At 43.4% G+C, this 21,239-nt stretch overlaps 5 protein-coding genes across 6 annotated transcripts; 3 read left to right on the top strand and 2 right to left on the bottom strand.

Moving 5' to 3' along the window:
* Positions 1–1,761: 1,761 nt before the first annotated feature.
* On the top strand, positions 1,762–12,501 carry LOC117145126. Its single transcript, XM_033310646.1, has 8 exons — positions 1,762–1,972; positions 2,624–3,090; positions 3,828–5,008; positions 6,780–7,086; positions 7,641–7,986; positions 10,326–10,590; positions 11,010–11,909; positions 11,971–12,501. Exons 1-8 carry the CDS (start codon positions 1,926–1,928, stop codon positions 12,427–12,429), a joined length of 3,972 nt encoding a protein of 1,323 aa, XP_033166537.1. The 5' UTR covers positions 1,762–1,925; the 3' UTR covers positions 12,430–12,501.
* On the bottom strand, positions 5,725–9,722 carry LOC117144282 (esterase B1). The gene is made up of 4 exons (XM_033309384.1): positions 9,477–9,722; positions 8,093–8,266; positions 7,489–7,955; positions 5,725–7,071 (listed from the first exon to the last, which is right to left on the bottom strand). The coding sequence occupies exons 2-4, from the start codon at positions 8,137–8,139 to the stop codon at positions 5,885–5,887; spliced, it is 1,701 nt and encodes a 566-aa protein (XP_033165275.1). The 5' UTR covers positions 8,140–8,266; positions 9,477–9,722; the 3' UTR covers positions 5,725–5,884.
* Positions 12,502–12,593: 92 nt separating the features above from the next.
* On the top strand, positions 12,594–14,698 carry LOC117144285 (esterase B1). Of its 2 annotated transcripts, none has more exons than XM_033309389.1 (4): positions 12,594–12,829; positions 12,886–13,159; positions 13,217–13,364; positions 13,427–14,698. In XM_033309389.1, exons 1-4 carry the CDS (start codon positions 12,816–12,818, stop codon positions 14,611–14,613), a joined length of 1,623 nt encoding a protein of 540 aa, XP_033165280.1. In that variant the 5' UTR covers positions 12,594–12,815; the 3' UTR covers positions 14,614–14,698. The 2 variants fall into 2 exon arrangements, with proteins under 2 accessions (XP_033165280.1, XP_033165279.1); XM_033309388.1 differs by having other exon boundaries at positions 12,883–13,159; positions 13,427–14,696.
* A 132-nt stretch (positions 14,699–14,830) lies between these two features.
* Positions 14,831–17,157, top strand: LOC117144284 (esterase B1-like). The gene is made up of 5 exons (XM_033309387.1): positions 14,831–15,015; positions 15,076–15,349; positions 15,446–15,596; positions 15,829–16,562; positions 16,640–17,157. Exons 1-5 carry the CDS (start codon positions 15,002–15,004, stop codon positions 17,090–17,092), a joined length of 1,626 nt encoding a protein of 541 aa, XP_033165278.1. The 5' UTR covers positions 14,831–15,001; the 3' UTR covers positions 17,093–17,157.
* Positions 17,158–18,932: 1,775 nt separating this feature from the next.
* Positions 18,933–20,913, bottom strand: LOC117144287 (tubulin alpha-3 chain). The gene has a single exon (XM_033309391.1). The coding sequence runs from the start codon at positions 20,411–20,413 to the stop codon at positions 19,061–19,063; it is 1,353 nt and encodes a 450-aa protein (XP_033165282.1). The 5' UTR covers positions 20,414–20,913; the 3' UTR covers positions 18,933–19,060.
* Positions 20,914–21,239: the final 326 nt, after the last annotated feature.

The raw sequence follows: 21,239 nt of genomic DNA, 5'->3' as shown, positions 1-21,239 counted from the left end.
CGAAGGTAACAACCCGGGGAACCAGGCAACCAGGGAACCGGAAAAAAAGCCTCCATGACACTTTCCTTTCCTTTTTTTTTGGGCTGACAGCTGCTGCGGCACTTTCAATTAACCCTTTTGACATTGAATTCACTTGATACTGCTCCCGCTGGCTCAAATCGGGATTAGAATGCTGGAAATTTAAGACCACACCCGCATGCCTCCTCCTCCGCCAACCGAATGTCTCCTCCGTGTAATTTAATAAGCTCCTCCATATAACCAACTCGCGGGCCTGACTACCCCTCCTCACTTCTACATCCCCTGGCTTAAGCCTATAATTTACAATGTTTCGGCTCGTCTTGACTTGCCATCCTGGACTTGGTTTCATGGGCGGGTGGGGTTTTAAAAATTAACATTTCTTTGCCGTCGCTTACGATTTTCGGTAAGCATTTTTTAACTGGAAATTAAAGTGCGCGCAAGTGTAATTAAGTAGCTGCTCGAATTATACGAGCAATCCCTTTCTTGGCCATTTCTCAGCAGGCCAGTCGACTGTAAATGGGTTAAACTCTTGGGATTTATGACAATTTTTTAATTAGTTGACGCAGCCGTCCGTCGCCTTTTGCTTTTCCGAGCCGCCTTATTAATCAAAATCGTTTGCGCGTAAATAAACTTTTTTCTATGAAATTTTCCATGGCTTGTGAAGGAAAACTTCGAGACGCATATGCAAATTCCATAACTTTATGTGTTACTCCAGCAAATTTCTGGATAAAAGTTTTGGCATTTTATTTTCATTGCGATTGTTCACAGTTTCTTTGCATTTTGTAACACACGAAATGTTTGGCATTGATTGGAAATCCGAAAATATTTTCACAAAGAGGCGACAAAGTTCGCAACAATTTACAAATTTTTAAAAAAGTTACCTAATGAAAATTCGTCTTAAAATCCATAGAACGGGAAAAATCTAATTCAAAAGATGTTAAGACATGGATTTGTAATCTAATTGACTTGGCACAAAGCTGCTTCATTAAAACTGTCAATAATGAGTTTTTTGTTAAATATATTTCAGTTGCTTAATTGCATATTTTTCCTTATGCTCGTTCAATATAAGAATAGCTCTCATCTGCCAACATCGTTGATTATTTTCGCAATTTATCGTCTACTTTTACGCTTTCCCAGGTAGCTATGAAATAATACACTGATTTATTTTTATTACGGTTATTACGGGCTTAATATATAATTTAAAGTATTTTTAAACAATGAATTGAAAAAATGTTAGCTTAGATGATAACATTTCATTGGCCCCTTCTGGTTTTCCAATCAGAATGTTAACAGCGAGCGAGAAAAGTAAGCAGTGCAAGCAGTGCATGTTAGCTGCGCGCGCCACTTTAATTTAAATGCTAACATGATTGCTCAAAAACGAATGCATATTTTTTGCGCAGACTATTATGAAAGCCATTACGGTGACAATTGCATGACCTATAACACCGATCGTAAATGGGATCTGGCCGGTTTAGCCCGCCGCCGTCCATATGACCTGCGACTTAATATCACTTACGAGAGCACGCAGAGTGATCATTAAAAAGCAATTACACAGAAGACGCGAAACAGCTGTCTTCTGTGAGCAGCAGTTCGGCCCGCTCCGCTTATCAGTCGCGATATTCTACTCCAAAATTCTGCGCCATATGTTTCGCTGCAGCGGCAGCAACTCACATTGCGATAAGCGGCGGTCGTGATTAAAGCGGCAACTGAATCGAGGCTGCTGCGGGCTTACTGGCAGTCGAACTGATGGATCCGATTGTTCGGTTCTCATTGCGCGATTCAGTTGTTCCTCGTCGATCGCGGCCCGCGGAAGTGTTCATTTCACAATCGCGCCCCACCGGATTGTGACCCTTGAGTCTTCTGCTCACATAGTAGCTGTGCATATAATTGGAGTCGCGAGCGGATAAATGGAGATCCGAGTGGGAGTGGGCGATCTGCTGAAAATGGGCACCAAGTAGGTGATCTAAGGCAATTACAGTAAAAGCTAGCTTGGAGAGACCCCCGTTGGGTTGTATTTCTCCGATTATGTCAAATGAGTTCTAGTATTTAGGTGAACACTCAGTTTAATCAAATACTTGATAAGATTTATTGTGCCTCGAATTAATCACAAATATTTCACTGTTTTAACGCAGATTACTGAATGGCAGTGCTGACAGGTTGTCCTTTATTTGGACAAACTTGGACGATTGTTAACCAAACCACATATATAAAATTATAGCTAAGAAAACCGCGACTTGTTTTTAAAATAATCATTCTTGAATTAAGGTTTGTTAGCATTTATACTAACATAAATATATGGAGTTCAAAGATTTGAAATCGCAAAATTGAAAATGTTTGGCCAACATAGCAGTATAACTATACCTAATGAGCTTTTACTGTATTCAATTGAGTACTTGTTCCGCTCTCACAATGATAAGATAAGAAAAGCTTATTATTAAACTCAAACATGACGCTCTTTCATCCAAACACCTTGGCACATAATCAACCAAACATAAATGAGCAATATTATATTATAAATAATATACAATTAAGTAAATAAAGAAGTAAAACAAGTGCTATCTTTTCTATATTGTAAAATCTATTAAATTCTATATCTTTTACGCAGGCTCATTGGCCACAAGATCGTCCAGTATCGTCTTGGAACAAAGCAGACGAAGGTGGTCTGCACCAGGGATGGCCAGGTGCGCGGACATCGCCGAAGGACACTCTACGACGAGGAGATGTACTTCGCCTTCGAGGGAATCCCCTTCGCACAGCCGCCGGTGGGGGAGCTGCGCTTCCGAGCTCCTCAGCCACCACACCCCTGGTTGGGGGTTCGGGACTGCACCTATCCGAGGGCCAAACCGATACAAAAGCACTTCGTACTCAGCATCGTCGAAGGCAGCGAGGATTGCCTGTATCTGAACGTATATTCCAAGCGCCTGAGGTCGGACAAGCCGCTGCCCGTGATCGTGTGGATCTATGGCGGTGGATTCCAGATCGGCGAGGCTGGTCGAGATTTATACAGTCCAGACTACTTTATGCAACAAGACGTCGTGGTTGTCACATTCAATTACAGGGTAGGCGCATTGGGTAAGTTTGTAAGGTTTTATATGAGATGGTATGATTTCAATATTATTTTAACATATGTACACCCATTAAAAGCTTGCATATATTAATATTTAGCTCTGTTTAAAGAATATTTGATTTTTTGCATGTGAAACTTTTCATTGTCTCTGCTCCATCTTTAAAAATCACCCGTACTCTGATAGAAAGTTTCTTCTTCTCCTATTAAACTATTCACAAGCTTAACACTAGACTAGAAGTTATTAAATATAAATCTTGGTTTATAAAAATCTTCCTTCTTCTTTGATTCTACTTACTCAGAAAGTAGTCTATATCATACGAATTAAACGCTGCACTTTCCACGCCATGTAAACTCAATTTTAATCATAAGTATTCTCAGGCAGAGTAGATTAAATTCCCACTACTGCCACCTCTAGTCATAAAATCGTTTGCACTACTATTACTGTCGTTTTACGTGTTATTAAACTGGAGAGGGAACAATACTCCCTGTAATTATTATTACCTTAACGATCAATTAAAATAATGTATATGTAAGCTCATGCGCTGTAACTGTAACAAACCGGTAGAATCTAATGCTCAACATCTATAGATAGAATCTGCTTTGATATAATCAAACCATTTGCGCGTTACTATTGTTATATATATATATGTATATATATATATATTATAGACTCCACCTATTAAGATTTTCACCAGCAATATACACGTCGTAATTGCTAACTCCAATCATTGAAATATTCCAGGATTCCTGAGTCTCGCGGATCGCGATTTGGATGTGCCCGGAAATGCTGGTCTCAAGGACCAAGTGATGGCCCTTCGCTGGATCAGTCAGAACATAGCCCAATTCAATGGAGACCCCCAAAACATAACCCTGGTGGGCGAGAGTGCGGGAGCAGCGTCCGTTCACGCATTGATGACCACCGAGCAAACCCGAGGGCTCTTCCACAAGGCCATCATGCAATCGGGATCCATGTTCTGCGAGTGGGCCAATGAGCCAAGCGGCAGGTGGGCATACCGACTGGCCTGCCAATTGGGATACTCGGGCAGTGAGAACGAGAAGGAAGTGTTTCGATTCCTTCAGAAAGCATCCGCATCCGATATGGCCGCACAGGGTATTACTCTCGTCTCCCAAGAGGAGCGACGGCAGTACGTCCTGTTTCCCTTTACTCCCGTTGTGGAGCCCTATATCACCAGGGATTGCGTTTTGCCCCGTTGCCACAGGGAGATGCTGCCGGAGTCTTGGGGTAATGATCTGCCGCTGATCCTGGGCGGCAACTCCTTTGAAGGCCTGTTCGCCTACCAGAGTACCCTGCACGACGAGGAGCACATGCTGAGTGCCTTTGAGGTCCTAATTCCTCGGGAGATCAGGGGGAAGAGTACCCAATCGCATCTCAAGGATCTGCTACGTCAGTTCAAGGTGGATAACTTCGAGGATGCGACTCGAGGGCGCATGGAGTTCAATGAGTGCCTGCACATACTGTCCATTAAGCACTTCTGGCACGGCATTCATCGCACTGTATTGGCCCGCCTCAGCTACGCCCCCACTACGCCAACCTACCTGTACCGCTTCGATGTGGACTCGCCCCATTTCAATCACTTCCGTCAGGTGATGTGCGGAAAACACGTTCGCGGAGTTAGTCATGCCGACGATCTCTCCTACCTTTTCTATCACATTATGGCCAACAAGGTGGAGAAGTCCTCGATGGAGTACCAAACCATACAGAGACTGGTGGGCATGTGGGTGGCATTCGCCCGGAACGACAATCCCAACTGTCCACAGATCGGCCCGACCACATGGGAGGCACTAGATGAGAAAGGTCCGCAGATGTGTCTCAATATTGGAAAACAACTGGAGTTCATTGTGCTGCCGGAGTCGAAACAGAATCGGATTTGGGATAAACTATACGATAAAAACGACTTGTTTTAGGTGGAAGTTTGTATGTATGTATATTTTGTAAATAAATAGCAGCTGGGTTTCGCCAATGAATATTTTAAAAATAATTTTAATTAATAATCTAATTAAATTGGAAGTATGTAGGTTTGCTGAAAACATACATAGTCCTAAAAATATCGTTTATTGTTCTGTAATCGAAAGTGAAACTATACATACATTTCAGCGTTGTCATGGTTTAAACAAGAAGTAGGAAAATATATTTTAAAAAATTGTATACATACTGCTTAAGCAATATATGCAATATACATGGTTTTATGTAGATAAAAACAACTGGTTTGGCGGAGAGCATTAATCACAATGCGAAAAGCTATTCGCCTTGCCAGGTAGTTTTCCATCAAATGACCTTAAACTTGATCTTCGCAATGACTCGACTATGTTTGCTGTTTATAATGAGAGATAAATGCCAGTGGCAACTAAAACAGTGTTGTACAGAGCCAGTTTAATGGTAAGATTAGGTTAAAAATAAAGTTTGCTTCTGCCAATAATTTTACAAAACAAAGGTCTACTTACCTCACAAAAAAGTCACCAATCTCTAATTTCTATTTATAAATTTCACTTTAAAAAATTTGCACGACCTACAACCAAAATACTTCCTTATCTGTAAACACAAAAGTGCAAAATTTTAATTAGAAATTTGTTTGTGATTATTTTGAGTAGTCTTTAATGACAGTCTTTATTATATTCAGAAGTCATTTCAATTATTATGTTGCCAATATTATTCATTAAACAGACAAGAGATAAAGTGGAATTTAAAGAATATACTTAAGAATAAGATATTTACACTCAAATGGTAACTTCATAAAACATCTGAAGCACTTACATTAACCTTAAAATTAGATTTGAGAACTAGAAGAGCGACTCCCTGGGATAAAATGTATCCCAAACGGCCAGGCAATCGGACTCCGGCAAATCTCGCATCTCAAGATCGTGGCTGATGTTGAAGCACTTCTCCACTGAATTTTCTTTAAGCAGGACGGGTTCCCATTTGGCAGATCCCAGTTCTGAGCAATTTGGATTCCCATTGGAGGCAAACGACGTCCACATGCCCACCATTCTCTCAATGGTTTTGTATTCCATCGATGACTTATCCAGTTTGGAGGCAATGATGTTGTAGAACAGGTACGATAACTCATCAGCATGGGCTACTCCGCGAATCCGATCGCCGCACACCAGTCGGCGAAATTGATTGAAGTGCGGGGAGTCGAAGTCGAAACGATATAGATAGGTGGGCGTTTTGGGGGCATAAGATTGACGGGCGAGAATAAAGCGATGCGTATCGTGCCAAATCTGGCGATGCGAAAATATATTCAGGGCCTCGAACGTCTCCATCGATTCCTGCATCTCGTTGTTGAAGTAGAGTTGCTTTAGTCGCCGAACCAGTAGGTCCTGGCCTTCCAGGCTGCTGGTTTCTCTAACCTCCCTTGGCAGGATGTTGTGGAAGTTTTTCAAGGCCCAAGGATCATTTCTTACCAATTGGTAAGAAAACAAGCCCTCGAAAGAGTTTCCTCCGACAATCACGGGAATATCGTTTCCCCACGCCTCGGACAACAGATCCTTGTGCCTTTTGGGCACCACACAGTGGTCGGTTTCGTAGGGTTCTACCACAGGACCAAAGGCGAATAGTAGGAAGCTTCGGAGCTCGTCCAAATTGATAACGTCCTGATCAATAGCCGCTATCTGGCGAGCGCTAACCTTACTGAGAAAGCTTAATACATCCGCGTCTTTCTCGTCGCCCTTGTAGCCCAGGTTCTGGGCCAGCCGGAATGCCCAATTGTTATCCGGACTCTCCACCCATTCGCTGAGGGCACATCCCGACTGCATGATAGCCTTGTGGAAGAGACCACGTGTTTGCTCCGTGGTCATCATCATGTGGACAGAAGCCGATCCTGCACTTTCTCCCATCAATGTGATGTTGTTGGGGTCGCCATTGAAGTGGGCGATGTTCTGGTTTATCCAACGCAGAGCCATTACTTGGTCCTTGAGTCCCGCATTGCCAGGAACATCCAGCTTCGGGTCCTTTAAGCTGAGAAATCCTGAAAGGAAGACAGGTAACATTAATATTTTATTATATATTTTATTATAAGATTTTAAAAAGATTTGTATTAATCACTGTGTATGTTACTTAGAACATACCGTTGAATCATAGATCGATTCCAACTTAGCACTTAATAAAAATAGTTTTGTATACTTTTATTCTTACCTATTAAATTAATAAAATTGTTTATTGTCAATGCTGATAAAGACTATATATATTGTAGAAACACTTCCTTCTATTCCTAGCTCACATGCGAATGATTAAGCGCCTTATCAAAAATGTGCTATTCCTCTCATTCAAATACCATAACTACAAGTACTGTGTACATTAGTCCAATAAACTTACATACAAAAATTTCTGTCATATATTATATTAATTTTCCGACTTTTGTTTTGTATGGAAAATGATTCCTTACCTAGTGCTGCCAACCTGTAGTTGATAGCGACGAATACCACTGGCTTCTTCATGAAGTAATCCGGACTGTAAATATCCCTGGAGGCCTCCCCCTTTTGAAAACCACCTCCGTAAATCCACACAATTACGGGCAGCGGTTTTTCCGACTTCAAGGTTTTGACATAAACGTTCAGGTGCAAACAATCCTCACTGCCCTCGACAATTCCCAGGAGCATGTTCCTCTGCATGGGCTTGGATCGATTGGTAGTGCAGTTGAGCACTCCTTGCCAGGGTTCCGGTGGCTGAGGAGCCTTGAATCGGAGGTCACCCACGGGGGGCTTGGCGTACGGAATGCCCTCGAAGGCAAAGTACGGCTCCTTGTCGTAGACCGTCTTCCTTTGGAGTCCGCGCACCTGTCCGTATTTGGTGTCCAATATCACTGTGTGACCCGTGGAGAGCCGGTACTGTTGCACCTTGTGGCCCACCAACCTGTGGGAGAGATTGTATTAGATCGGGGATAGTAGACAGACAGACTGATTTGGGACAAAGAACAAGGTCCGAAGGTAACTTTTGTCAATAATCACGACATTGGCCATGCACTCTTGGCCTTTAATCTAATTACTCACTGGGCTCCCATCTTGAGCAGCTTTGGCCATCCCACTTGCACCTCCATGATTTGGGTCTTTTCTATTTGCTAGGATTATATTCGGGATCCACTGTTGTGTGAGGGGGGCTACGTTGTATTTCTGGTCGGAGCGAATATTCCCGTGCGACTGATCGGAGAAATTCGGTGATAGCACCTTAAATCAGGAGAGACGCCGGACGATCATTATCACAAAACAGCCTTGGGTAGCCAAATATGTCACTGTTTGTTCAAAACATACCTTAAATTATATGGGCAGCGAAAACTTACATATTTTTGAAAATAGGATAGAAACAGAATAGCGAAATGGATTCTTATTTGTATTCTTGAATAAGCCCATGATACTAAAATAATTTAAAATATTTTTTATTCGTAAAAATATAGTGTTGAACTCCACTGTCAAAGTTGAAAGTTATATAATATTAATAATAATAATTTATAATAATTTAACTTATTTTAATTTGTGAATATATAATGTTGACCTCCACTGTAAAAGTTAGTGCGCATTAATTATAAATGAATTGGCACATTGTAAGCTAATAATACATACATTTGGAATATATTTTTCGAATTACTTGTAATAAAAAATGTTAAAAATATTATTAAAAAACTAGTGATATTTTCATTGGAATAGTTACTTATTCAACCTTATTTAATCAACCTATTTTTATAATATATTATATATACGGAGTTCCTAAGAAACTGTATAAGAAAAAAAAACAAATAAAGCAAACCCAAAAATTTTAATAAAATATACATATGTGGACAATACAAAACTAGAATGTTGTATTATTGTATGTATTGTATAAATTCTAATAATATTTACTTTATAGTGTATGTTTTTCGTAATCGGCATAATTGTGTTTGTTAAAAAGTTTGTAAAAGAGCTAGAAGGCGTGCGTAGATTCATTACAACAAAATCAAAAATAAATTTAATCGTATGTACATGTGTTATTGCTTAACTTTGAATTTGATTATCTAAACTTACACCAAATGCTTAAAGCAGCATAAACTGAACTGAACTTCTTTTAAGCCTTTCAGATTTTCAAAATTATTTTTTTGTAGCGTTTTTAATTGAAAGGTAGCACACCTATGCACTTTGCCTCGATTTACGTGTTATTTGGCCATAATTGCTATCCAACATCGGGTGCAACCAACATCGGTACTGCTAGGCCACTCGATTTGCCAATCCCCGAAAGCAAATGGATGATTTGGGCTAACGAGAATTGTCTGGCGCGAGCAATAGGCGATAAGAAGTGATAACCGCCGGCAGTGGAGCACGCCATGTCCAAAGGTGTCGATTCCCACAAAACCTGGCCCTGGCCCTGTACTTTTGGACCCCCTGGATTTTACTTTAATATACTCACTGAAATTGTGAGCGAATTGGACCATTCCTCTTAGAGCGAGGACTGATGTTCTGATGTTATATTTGTTCTTGAGGTGGTGAAATTCGAAGAACTTTTTGCAAGTTTATTGGATTGGTCAAAGGTATCGTGATACTGATTCCGATTGTATCTCGAGGCAGAACTGAGAAATGCAAGAACTAATTTTCTCTGAAGTTCAACAGCCTTGTAAATTAAAAGAACACAAAATAGCTTTAGATAATTTACCAAAAATAAATGTCGTATTTTAAGAATCCAAATTTAAAAATAGATTTTCTTGGTCCGAAAACCCATATCTATGCAAAATTCTCATTTGAATAGACTTGAGAAAATGAGTTGATTTACATCGCAACAAAAAACTGTTTTTTTACTTGAACTGCACGAAATGATACTGTGGACAGTCGCGACAATAATACTAAGTATACAAAAGGTCGATTCAAAACTTAAATTATTGAGGTAGGAAAAAGTAGTACATCTTATAGCATTAAAATAATGCAGGTACGCGACTGTGACTGTTATCTCGCTGTTAAAAATAAAGCTTTTTTTGTTGATCGCTAAGAATGCTCTCTTTCTGTTATCGCCGAAGTCAGCTGATAATAATAACAACACTTCAACTTTTTCACAAAAAGCTACCAAAGCAAACTGTAAATCAGCTGTCTCGAAATTCTTTGTTTTCATTTTATTTTTTGCGCGATAAAAGGGCTTTAAATGTTTTCCACTGCAAGATAAAAAGTTACGAGTGCGCACCGAGCATTTAGTAGACGAACATGGAGAGGTGAGGTCGCACTAGCAGTGAATATTCCGCAGTGATCTAAGTCTTCTCGGATCCTCCAGCTTGCAGGTGAACACGACCAGCGGACCGGTGCTCGGAAAACTGTGCACAGGTGTCTACGGCGATGAGTACGTCAGCTTCGAGCGGATTCCGTACGCGAAACCGCCGGTGGGGCCCCTCCGGTTCATGGCCCCCCTGCCCGTGGAGCCCTGGAGCCAGCCCTTGGATTGCACCCAGCCCGGCCAGAAGCCACTCCAATTCAACCACTACTCAAAACAGCTGGAGGGCGTCGAGGATTGCCTGTATCTGAATGTCTACGCCAAGGAGGTATCACTATGGGATCGTTAAGTATAGTTTTCTTGTGGGCAAAGGTCATTTGTGTCGGGTGTCAGTAGGGATTACGTAGTCGGTTTAATGTAGTCCAAAAGCAATGAGGCGTTTTTCCAGCCCATGAAATTTGATTCATTTATCTAACTTCACATTTGTTTGATAGACGATAATCAAAAGCTGAATCACTTTAGTACGTTGGACGACGATTGAGGTCGTTTATCAGTTTTTAAGCACAGGCCAGCTGTGGCATATGCTTTTTCAAATAGTTAGATAGCTATAGCTTAAACTAAATGTGTATGTATAGGAAATACAGGAAATTGATGAACTTGAATTGACTTAGATAAAGAAAGATTTTTATACTGACAGATACATTTACCCAATCCATTGTTAATAAACCTTTAATACCTTCGATACAGCTCGACTCACCAAAGCCATTACCGCTGATTGTGTTCTTTTTTGGCGGTGGTTTCGAAAAGGGCGACCCCACCAAGGAGCTGCATAGTCCTGACTACTTCATGATGCGTGATGTGGTCGTAGTCACAGTTTCCTATCGCGTGGGTCCCCTGGGATTCCTGAGCCTGGACGATCCTGCCGTGGGAGTGCCCGGAAACGCTGGTCTGAAGGATCAGCTGCTGGCAATGGAATGGATCAAGGAAAACGCAGACAGATTTAATGGCGATCCCAAGAACGTGACCGCTTTTGGTGAAAGCGCCGGAGCCGCATCAGTCCACTACTTGATGCTGAATCCCAAGGCTGAGGGTCTGTTCCAGAAGGCCATATTGCAATCGGGCAACGTGCTCTGCTCCTGGGCCCTCTGTACCATCAAGAATCTGCCCCATCGGTTAGCGGTCAACCTGGGAATGGAAAGTGCCGAGCACGTGACCGACGCCATGGTCTTGGACTACCTGCAAAAATTGCCGGGGGAGAAACTGGTTCGACCATATCTACTCAGCGCAGAGGAGCATCTGGACGACTGCGTCTTTCAGTTTGGTCCTATGGTGGAGCCATATAAAACGGAGCATTGCGCGCTGCCCAAGCATCCGCATGAACTGCTGGACAAGGCCTGGGGAAATAGGATTCCGGTGCTGATGAGCGGCACTTCCTTCGAGGGCTTGCTGATGTACGCCCGCGTCCAAATGGCTCCGTACTTGCTGACCAGCCTGAAAAAAGAACCCGAGCACATGCTGCCACTGGATGTGAAGCGGAATCTGCCCCAGGCTCTAGCTCGACATCTGGGCCAGCGACTGCAGGAGACCCACTTTGGCGGTAGCGATCCTTCTTCCATGTCGCCAGAGTCCTTAAAAGCGTACTGCGAGGTGGGATAGTTCAAATCTTCACTTCTTTCAATTTGATTAATTGCTTGACAACTTCTTTCAGTACGCCAGCTATAAAGTGTTTTGGCATCCCATTCTAAAAACGCTGAGATCCCGTGTAAAGAGCTCCAGTGCATCCACATACCTATATCGATTCGACTTTGACTCTCCCACGTTCAATCACCAGCGCTTGAAGTACTGCGGGGACAAGTTGCGGGGCGTAGCCCACGTCGATGATCACTCCTACCTGTGGTTCGGCGACTTCTCCTGGAAGCTGGACAAGCACACGCCCGAGTTCCTCACCATCGAGAGGATGATTGACATGTTGACAAGCTTCGCGAGGACATCGAATCCTAATTGCAAGCTCATCCAGGATCAGCTTCCGCGAGCCAAAGAATGGAAGCCTCTCAACAGCAAATCCGCTTTGGAGTGCCTTAACATATCGGAGAACATAAAGATGATGGAGCTGCCGGAGCTGCAGAAGCTTAGGGTCTGGGAAAGTGTCTGCCAATCAACGGGCTAGTCAAGAGTATTAAGTGTCCTAGCAATATTTGTAGCTGAAATCAAGCAAGTGATTAAACATTTTCAAAATATATAGTGTTTTTACGATAATTTTTTTTAGTTGGAACTGTATTGTTTTAAGTACATTGGTATTTTCTATTGCTTAGAGTAAATTTTTTTTACGCACCACCCTATCTACATCCGAATTTCGTATGTAAACCATTCAAGATAGTCTACTTCATAATTCAATTTCTGTCCCCTTGTTTAGGTGCGGCAAATTTACCATTGTTTGAGATACGAGAGCGATCCGAGTATTTTTAGGTTGATAAGCTCCGGCTATCGATAGGGGTCTTCATTGCTTAATAATAAGCGAAGGCAGTTAAAGCTAGAGACTGGCCGTGTTCGGAGATGTCGGACGACTAGTAAGGGCATTAGTTAAAACCAGCGCCAATTTGTTACTTATGGTTTTATTTAGCAGCGAAGATGCCCCCGTGGTACAGACAACACATGGAAAGGTGAGGGGAATCTTGCTTAAATCCCTATATGACGAACAGTTCTACGCTTTTGATGGCATCCCCTATGCGGTTCCTCCGCTGGGAACTCTGCGCTTCAAGGAGCCCCATGACCTTAAACCATGGCACGGGATTCGCGATTGCTCCAAGCCGCTCAGCAAGTGTCTGCAAGTGAGCACATTAACCAAGGAGGTGGAAGGCTCCGAGGATTGCCTTTACCTGAACATATCAGTAAAAACCGTAAGTCTTCTAAATTAGAAAACTTAATTCCGAACAGCAATCATGAGTTTCTTTTAGCTAAAAGGTGATCCCATGCCTGTGATGGTCTACATCCATGGAGGCGCTTTTAAGGGGGGAGATTCTTCGAGACGCGCCTGGGGTCCCGACTATTTTATGAAGGAAAACGTTGTGTACATAAGCATTGGTCATCGACTAGGACCTTTAGGTGCGCTTTCAAAAAGCTAAAACAATTGGATTTCGATAAAATATTATGCTATGCTCTTTCAGGTTTCCTCAGTCTTAAGGATCCCGATCTTGAGGTTCCTGGCAATGCTGGATTGAAAGACGTTATCTTGGCTCTCCGTTGGATCAAAGCAAACGCGGCCAACTTCAATGGTGACCCCGAGAGAATCACCATCTTTGGTCACAGCTCTGGCAGCATGACCGTTCAGCTGTTGCTGGCAAGTCCACAATCCGAAGGACTCTTCCATAGGGCCATACTCTTGGCAGGATTCTCAATGGAGCTGAATCGCCTGCCCCAAATGGAGTACCGTCTGGCCAAGCATTTGGGCTACGAGGGAGATAATGTCGATAGCCAGGTCTTGGAGTTCCTCTTGAAGGCAGATCCGGCTCTGATCGTCGCTGCGGACTTTTTCACTCCACTGGAGAAGAGACAGGGTCACAATATGCCCTTCAAGCCCAGCATTGAAAGCTACTCCACGCCCAATGCAGTGCTCCTTGCCGAGCCTGTTGATCTCCAGCGAACCACGTGGAGCAATCGCATTCCCATCATCTTAGGCGCCAACAGTGGCGAGGGGATGTCGATTTTTAACTTCGTAAAAATGAACCCCTCGTGGCTGAGGGACTTTCAATGCAACCCGGAGCGGGTGCTGCCCTGGACCCTGAGAAATCGCTGTGATCCTGGACATCGGCGCCAACTGGGTCAAGCATTGATCCAACACTTCTGCGAGGCGCACGGCCATGAGTTGACTGCAGATCACACAAACGGATTGGTGGACCTCTTCACCCACGCCTTTGTGCATGCCATGGACCGACTAATCCAATCCAGACTGACTTACGGCCAGGCGCCCACTTACCTTTATCGATTTGACTTCGACTCGGCGGATTTTAATTTCTACCGAATTCGCTTTATGGGCAAGGAACAGCGGGGAGTTGGGCACGTGGACGAACTGGGATACATTTTCAAGCTGCCAGCCACCTTCAAATTGGACAAGTCTCGACCAGAGTTCACAGCCATTCGCCGATTGGTGGCCATGTTTGTCCAATTCGCCGCCACCTCGGACCCAAATGCTCCACTCACTAAATCTCTGGTGGATTGGAAGCCCGTAACTCGATTCGGAAAACGAATGGTCCTAAATATAAGCGAGGAATTGAATTTTATTCCGCAGCCAGAAATGCCGAAGCTAAAGTTTTTCGATCGGCTATACGAAATGGCTGGAGTACCTTTATTCTAAAAAATCCTACCTTTTCGAAATAAATAAATATTACTTCTGATTTTACTTGCTCGTCATAAAAGTTATCTACGAGTATAACCATTATTAAAGGCTCAAAGGTACATTTTCAAAGCAAGGTACTTTAATAACTTTGGACGATTAAAGCTTATCTTTTTTATTTTTATTAAACATTGCTTTTGTGGGAAACAAAAACAAAATACATTGCCTTTGTGCAAAAGCCTTTGACAATTCACACGATTAGCAGATAAGGTTCTCCACAATTTTTACCACATATGTACATGGTGTATATGGTGTGAAAGCTCGATGTTGCCGATCTGGCTTCGGATTTGCAAACTCATTAGTTCGAATTCATTAGAGTGTCGGCACCCACCGCGAACGGACGACGCTAATGATGTCAGAAAGGTGAGTTTTTAAACACCGGTAGATCCGAGAATCTTATTCATGGCGCTTTGGTTACAACAGCCTGGAAACTTGCGAACTTACCCTGCCCGTGGGCCAAATTAAGGGCGTGAAGCGCCTTAGTCTTTACGACAATCCCTACTTCAGCTTCGAGAAGATCCCCTTTGCGAAGCCACCGCTGGGAGAACTGAGATTTAGGGCCCCAGTGCCCGCAGATCCGTGGAGCGGCGTTCTGGACTGCACCCACTATGCAGAAAAGCCAACGCAGAGGGGCTTACTGACCCGTGAAATCGAGGGCGGCGAGGATTGTCTGTATCTGAACGTCTATTCCAAGCAAGTACGTGTACTGCGGGCTAATTGGGCCAAAGGAGGCTCCCTTTTCCAAAAGCTCGATCGATTATAATGACTGATAGCTGCTGATTTACTTTTGAAGCTGAAGAGTGACAAGCCATTGCCGGTGATGGTGTTCATTTATGGCGGGGCCTTCACCGTAGGAGAGGCAACCCGCGTATTGTACGGCCCGGACTATTTTATGACCAAGGATGTTGTTCTTGTGACGTTTAACTATCGCGTGGATTGTTTGGGTGAGTAAGCTGAAATTGATAGCAATTATCTTATCAATCATAACGGTTGTTTGTTATGCCTGTGCTTTGCAATCGTTGTGCTTAAAATGACCATATAGTTTTGCTGAAAATATAATTATTTACTTCATTTATATTCACATTCTTTTCATTGCTTGAAAGTCAATTAAGTTAATGCACGAAATGCATACTTACATTTGTTAAGCAAATTAATCCTAATACTTATTTCTTGAAGGATTCCTCTCCCTCAAGGACCCGAGTCTGAAGGTTCCCGGAAACGCAGGCCTCAAGGACCAAGTGCTAGCTCTCAAGTGGGTCAAGCAGTACATCTCCAACTTCAATGGCGATGATAATAATATTACGTTATTCGGGGAGAGCGCCGGAGGTTGCTCCACCCACTTCATGATGTGTACGGAACAGGCCAGGGGACTGTTCCACAAGGCCATTCCCATGTCGGGCACAGTGCACAACTACTGGGCCAATAACCCCGCCGAAGACTTCGCCTTCCGACTGGCTCAGCAGAATGGTTTCACTGGCGAAAATGACGACGCCAAGGTACTGGAATATCTCCTGGAAGTTCCGGCTAGAGATTTGGTGAACCATAATTTGATAACACCCGAACACCGGAGGAACGGTCTGCTCTTCGCCTTCGGACCCACAGTGGAGGCGTATGTGGGTGAGGATTGCGTGGTCCCCAAGTCGCCAGTGGAGATGGCCCGGGATGCGTGGTCCAACGATGTGCCCGTCATGCTGGGTGGAACCTCCTTCGAGGGTCTCTTCATGTATCCAGGCGTTTCGGCCAATCTTAAGGCTTTGGATAACCTGAGCCAGGATCCCACTAGGCTGGTGCCGGTTGATGTGCGTAAGGTCAGTAGCGAGAAAGAGAATCTGGAGTACAGCCAGCGTCTGATGAAAGCCTACTTCGGAGATGAGCCACCCAGCTCAAAACTAGTTTTGAATATGCTCGACGTAAGTAAAAGTGCTTACCACTGTTGTTTTGTTTTTTATTAGAGTTCATTACCCAACTATTATATTTCCTCTCTTAGTTTTATTCCTACAAAGTATTTTGGCACGGCTTTAATCGCACCTTTAACGCCAGACTTGCCTATGCAAGAGCACCCACATATTACTATCGCTTCGACTTTGATTCGCCGAACTTCAACTTCTACCGGGCTAAATTCTGTGGAGATAACATTAAGACTGGTGTGGCCCACGCCGATGACCTGAGCTACTTGTACCGGAACGCGGGCTCTTGGAAACTGGATAAGACATCTGCGGAATATCGCACCATCGAAAGGATGATTGGCATTTGGACGGCATTCGCTGCGACCTCCAATCCCAATTGCCCAGAGATTGGCCACTTGGAGTGGAAACCGTCTACGAAGGATGATCCCAAGCGCGTTATTAACATCAGCAGCGAAGTTAATATAATAGATTTGCCCGAGTATGAAAAACTTCAAATTTGGGACAGCTTGTATAAACCAAATCAATTGATCTAAGCAAACAAATAAATTTCCATGCAGTCATGTTCACAAAAGTACTGTTTTGCATCCTTGCTAAAATGAAAGAAACTTATTTACCATTTAAGACTTCTATGATCATTTCCGAAGTACAAGTATAAGTTTATATGTTTTTCTGCTTAAACTATAATAAACATATATATGTGATCAAACTTACTAGCCAAATCTATCTTGTCGATGTCCTCTTCCTTTGAACATCGAGATATAGGGGACAAAAAGAGCTCAAAAAATATTATTTATAAAATATTTATTTCAACCCCTAATCTTTTACTCTACAAGTAACGATTGAAGTTTTAATACCAATTTCAGTGTGTTTTCATAATTTGATAATTCATAAATTTATTTTTATATTCTGTATTCGCCTTCCCTTTCTCGTGGTGCGTTTAGTCACTACGTGAATTATCGGCATGAATGGTTAGATAACATCACACAACTGGTATCTGATAGTCGAGAAACTTGACTATATCATCTTCACTTGTTATACTAGTTACACGTAGAGAAATGATTTATACAAAAGTAATTACGAGTAACAGGTAGAAGGGAGCGTTTTTGGCCCTATAATGTATTATTTTCCTTACCAGGATTACTAGGCCGATTACCCATGATTGGCTGTCTGGCCGTGTGACGGATTAGGACTTACCGATCATTACCTCCATGATTTTGGGAATGGGTATATTCAGTACCTTCTCGGAACCCTACGCCCAGACAACGTTCTCATCCAGCAGGTAGCGAGGTCGCAAGTCTTACTGTAGCTATGTGTAAGTTTCAAAGAAATGTTTTGTGTTTTACTAGTTTTAATTTAATTGACAGACGTCACGCACTGCGGGCGAAGGAATGTTAACAATGTCGGAGTACCATATGCATATGTATGTAACCCGACACACAGGATTTTATTAAGCGCCTTTAAAATGTTTGTTTCTATATCCTTTTAATTCTTGAGGAAGGAATAACTATTCTAGTTACCCGTCGAATAAATCTAAATCCGACTCTATGATATAAAGGTTATAAATTTGTCTTGATTAGGATCACATAGGGATCACTAGCGGTCCGAACGTCGAGACCTCAAGAATTATTAGGGCTAGAAAGTGGCGAATTTGTTCTTTTTGTCTTTTTTATAATCCAGTATATAGAAATTATGAAAGTGTGGATAGATCAGGATTCTCTGGTCACTTTTATTGGCGGAATTCTAGATGAAATATGGTGAAAACCTAACAGAAAAGTATTTAATAGCCGACAATATGCATCAAAAAATGTATATTATATGCACGGATTTTTTTCTAGGGGATGAGTCCTGCTGGGAGCAGTCTTCGGCGTTGTCCAGTAGGGAGATGGCCGTTATGTTGGGATGCCTATTAAGCCACTATATGTACCAATCGCTGCTCTTCTTTATCTCTTCCGTGAACCAAGGGAACCCAAGGACCTCGTGGATGGTGACGTTGTCATGCAGCAAGTGAGCTCCGGTGGCATTTGAACAGAATGATATGGAAAGCTGGATCCATCGACTTGCATACGTGGAATTCTGGTTTAAGTCTTGTAAAACCTTACCGTTTAACCAGGTAGAGAACTCTTAATGCAGAAAGGTGTTAAAATCCCAGAGAAGTCACCTTTATGATGCGCAATTTCCCGTGGACTGTTAAATTATATATAACTTATATTAATAGAGGACTTTAACCAACCAACAAAATAAGCTTGCTAATAAAGTAAAAATGGAGCAAGTCAATAATATACAGATGTACCCCACGTGAATAACTTTTCATATATCAAATTAAAGTTAATTTTAAAGTACTAACTTTCTGGGGTCTTTTACTAAAAGTGGTTATTAAACTGGTGTTTTCTTGGGTTTTTATTTTCTTCTTTGTTCGCTATACAGTATCGCAGAAAATTTTTACATGCGAGTGGGAGCGTATGAAAATAAGCAGGATTTAGAGGGATGCACACCTATCCGCTCTAGTACTCCTCAGCACCCTCGCCCTCACCGTCACCGGAGTCCATGCCGACCTCCTCGTAGTCCTTCTCTAGGGCAGCCAGATCCTCACGGGCCTCGGAGAACTCGCCCTCCTCCATGCCCTCACCAACATACCAGTGAACGAAGGCCCTCTTGGCATACATCAGGTCGAACTTATGGTCCAGACGGGCCCAGGCCTCGGCGATGGCCGTGGTGTTGGACAACATGCACACGGCACGCTGCACCTTGGCCAGATCGCCGCCTGGGACCACAGTGGGTGGCTGGTAGTTGATGCCCACCTTGAAGCCGGTGGGGCACCAGTCCACGAACTGAATGGTGCGCTTCGTCTTGATGGTGGCGATAGCGGCGTTCACGTCCTTGGGCACCACATCGCCGCGATACAGCATGCAGCAGGCCATGTACTTGCCGTGACGGGGATCCACCTTGACCATCTGATTGGCTGGCTCGAAGCAGGCGTTGGTGATCTCGGCCACCGACAGCTGCTCGTGGTAGGCCTTCTCGGCGGAGATGACGGGAGCGTAGGTCACCAGCGGGAAGTGGATGCGGGGGTAGGGTACCAGGTTGGTCTGGAACTCGGTGAGGTCCACATTTAGGGCACCATCGAATCGCAGAGAGGCGGTGATCGAGGACACTATCTGGCCGATTAAACGATTCAGGTTAGTGTAAGTGGGTCGTTCGATGTCCAGGTTTCGGCGACAGATGTCGTAGATGGCCTCGTTGTCCACCATGAAGGCGCAGTCGGAGTGCTCGAGGGTTGTGTGCGTGGTTAGGATGGAGTTGTAGGGCTCCACCACGGCAGTGGACACCTGGGGGGCTGGGTAGATGGCAAACTCCAGCTTGGACTTCTTGCCGTAGTCCACCGAGAGACGCTCCATCAGCAGCGAGGTGAAGCCAGACCCAGTACCTCCACCGAACGAGTGGAAGATGAGGAAGCCCTGCAGACCGGTGCACTGATCGGCCAGCTTGCGGATCCTGTCCAGCACCAGGTCGACGATCTCCTTGCCAATGGTGTAGTGGCCACGGGCGTAGTTGTTGGCCGCATCCTCCTTACCGGTGATCAGTTGCTCGGGGTGGAACAGCTGACGGTAGGTTCCGGTACGGACCTCGTCGACCACAGTGGGCTCCAGATCCACGAACACGGCGCGGGGCACGTGCTTGCCAGCTCCAGTCTCGCTGAAGAAGGTGTTGAACGAGTCATCACCTCCGCCCACGGTCTTGTCGGAGGGCATCTGGCCATCGGGCTGGATGCCGTGCTCCAGGCAATAGAGCTCCCAACAGGCGTTTCCAATCTGGACACCGGCCTGGCCCACGTGGATAGAGATACATTCGCGCATATTGATTTTAAATTGGGTTTTCGATTCCGGATTTTTTGTTTCGAGTTTCGGTTTCTCACACGCGACTACGGAAAATCAACGGAAAAAGTGTAAGCCTACGATTTTGGGGTCTGACTCTGCGGGCGTATACGTTGGAATGCCCGAGAATTGATTTCGAACAGACGTAAATCGGCAGGAGCTCTGTTTTACGAAAAAATACTTCACAACTCGGATATTAGATTAGATATTAGATAACTATCTATTTATACGAAACGCGTTTCTTTTACCAATCGATTTTGCTCTGGTGGCACGAAAAACCCTGTCAGGCCGCTTTTTGGTTCGTTTGTTTGAATTCGGCTTTAGTTTCACGCTGATTTTTACACAACATTGCTAGCTCTTGGCCAATATTTGATTACCATCGGCAAGAGTGTTCAGATGCAGCTAAATGGCGGTATTTACCAGATTTAAAGATCAGTAAAATTATTTAGCACAAGCACGCTTGTTTAGTAGATTAAGTGTGACCGCCGGTGGGAAATTTAGATATACCAAGTAGTTCAATTAATACCAATGCCTTGTATAAGTAACCGCAAATTCACACAATGGATAATGTATATTTCCAGAAAATATAGACTCTTTTTATGATAATAAATTATTTTAAATTACTAATGTTCCATTTAAATAATTTTACACGAGTTCTAACATCTACTATTTACCAAAATGAACAAAGTAAGCCGCAAAAAGAATTTTTACATTTGTTCAGTATGCCATAGTAAGAAAAACAAATTGAAAAAGATGATAGAAGTAACTACTCTTTGTATGTTTATATATTTTTAAAGAATGGTGTAAC

Source organism: Drosophila mauritiana, chromosome 3R, assembly GCF_004382145.1.
Source record: "Drosophila mauritiana strain mau12 chromosome 3R, ASM438214v1, whole genome shotgun sequence".
Classification (NCBI taxonomy): Eukaryota; Metazoa; Arthropoda; class Insecta; order Diptera; family Drosophilidae; genus Drosophila; species Drosophila mauritiana.
This window is presented reverse-complemented; position numbering and strand designations above follow the sequence as displayed.

What these genes read in the sequence shown, in the direction of transcription:
- LOC117145126 (XM_033310646.1), top strand. Translation starts at nt 1,926, where the DNA reads ATGGAGATCCGAGTGGGAGTGGGCGATCTGCTGAAAATGGGCACCAA. An exon ending in ATTGTATTAGATCGGGGATA is followed by an intron (nt 7,987 to 10,325) that starts GTAGACAGACAG and finishes CGGATCCTCCAG; the next exon opens with CTTGCAGGTGAACACGACCA. An exon ending in CCTTAAAAGCGTACTGCGAG is followed by an intron (nt 11,910 to 11,970) that starts GTGGGATAGTTC and finishes AACTTCTTTCAG; the next exon opens with TACGCCAGCTATAAAGTGTT.
- LOC117144282 (XM_033309384.1), bottom strand. Translation starts at nt 8,139, where the DNA reads ATGGAGGTGCAAGTGGGATGGCCAAAGCTGCTCAAGATGGGAGCCCA. An exon ending in CTGCTCAAGATGGGAGCCCA is followed by an intron (nt 7,956 to 8,092) that starts GTGAGTAATTAG and finishes TCTCTCCCACAG; the next exon opens with GTTGGTGGGCCACAAGGTGC. An exon ending in CTACAGGTTGGCAGCACTAG is followed by an intron (nt 7,072 to 7,488) that starts GTAAGGAATCAT and finishes TCTTCCTTTCAG; the next exon opens with GATTTCTCAGCTTAAAGGAC.
- LOC117144285 (XM_033309388.1), top strand. An exon ending in TGAACATATCAGTAAAAACC is followed by an intron (nt 13,160 to 13,216) that starts GTAAGTCTTCTA and finishes AGTTTCTTTTAG; the next exon opens with CTAAAAGGTGATCCCATGCC. An exon ending in TCATCGACTAGGACCTTTAG is followed by an intron (nt 13,365 to 13,426) that starts GTGCGCTTTCAA and finishes ATGCTCTTTCAG; the next exon opens with GTTTCCTCAGTCTTAAGGAT.
- LOC117144284 (XM_033309387.1), top strand. An exon ending in TGAACGTCTATTCCAAGCAA is followed by an intron (nt 15,350 to 15,445) that starts GTACGTGTACTG and finishes TTACTTTTGAAG; the next exon opens with CTGAAGAGTGACAAGCCATT. An exon ending in TAGTTTTGAATATGCTCGAC is followed by an intron (nt 16,563 to 16,639) that starts GTAAGTAAAAGT and finishes TTCCTCTCTTAG; the next exon opens with TTTTATTCCTACAAAGTATT.
- LOC117144287 (XM_033309391.1), bottom strand. Translation starts at nt 20,413, where the DNA reads ATGCGCGAATGTATCTCTATCCACGTGGGCCAGGCCGGTGTCCAGATT.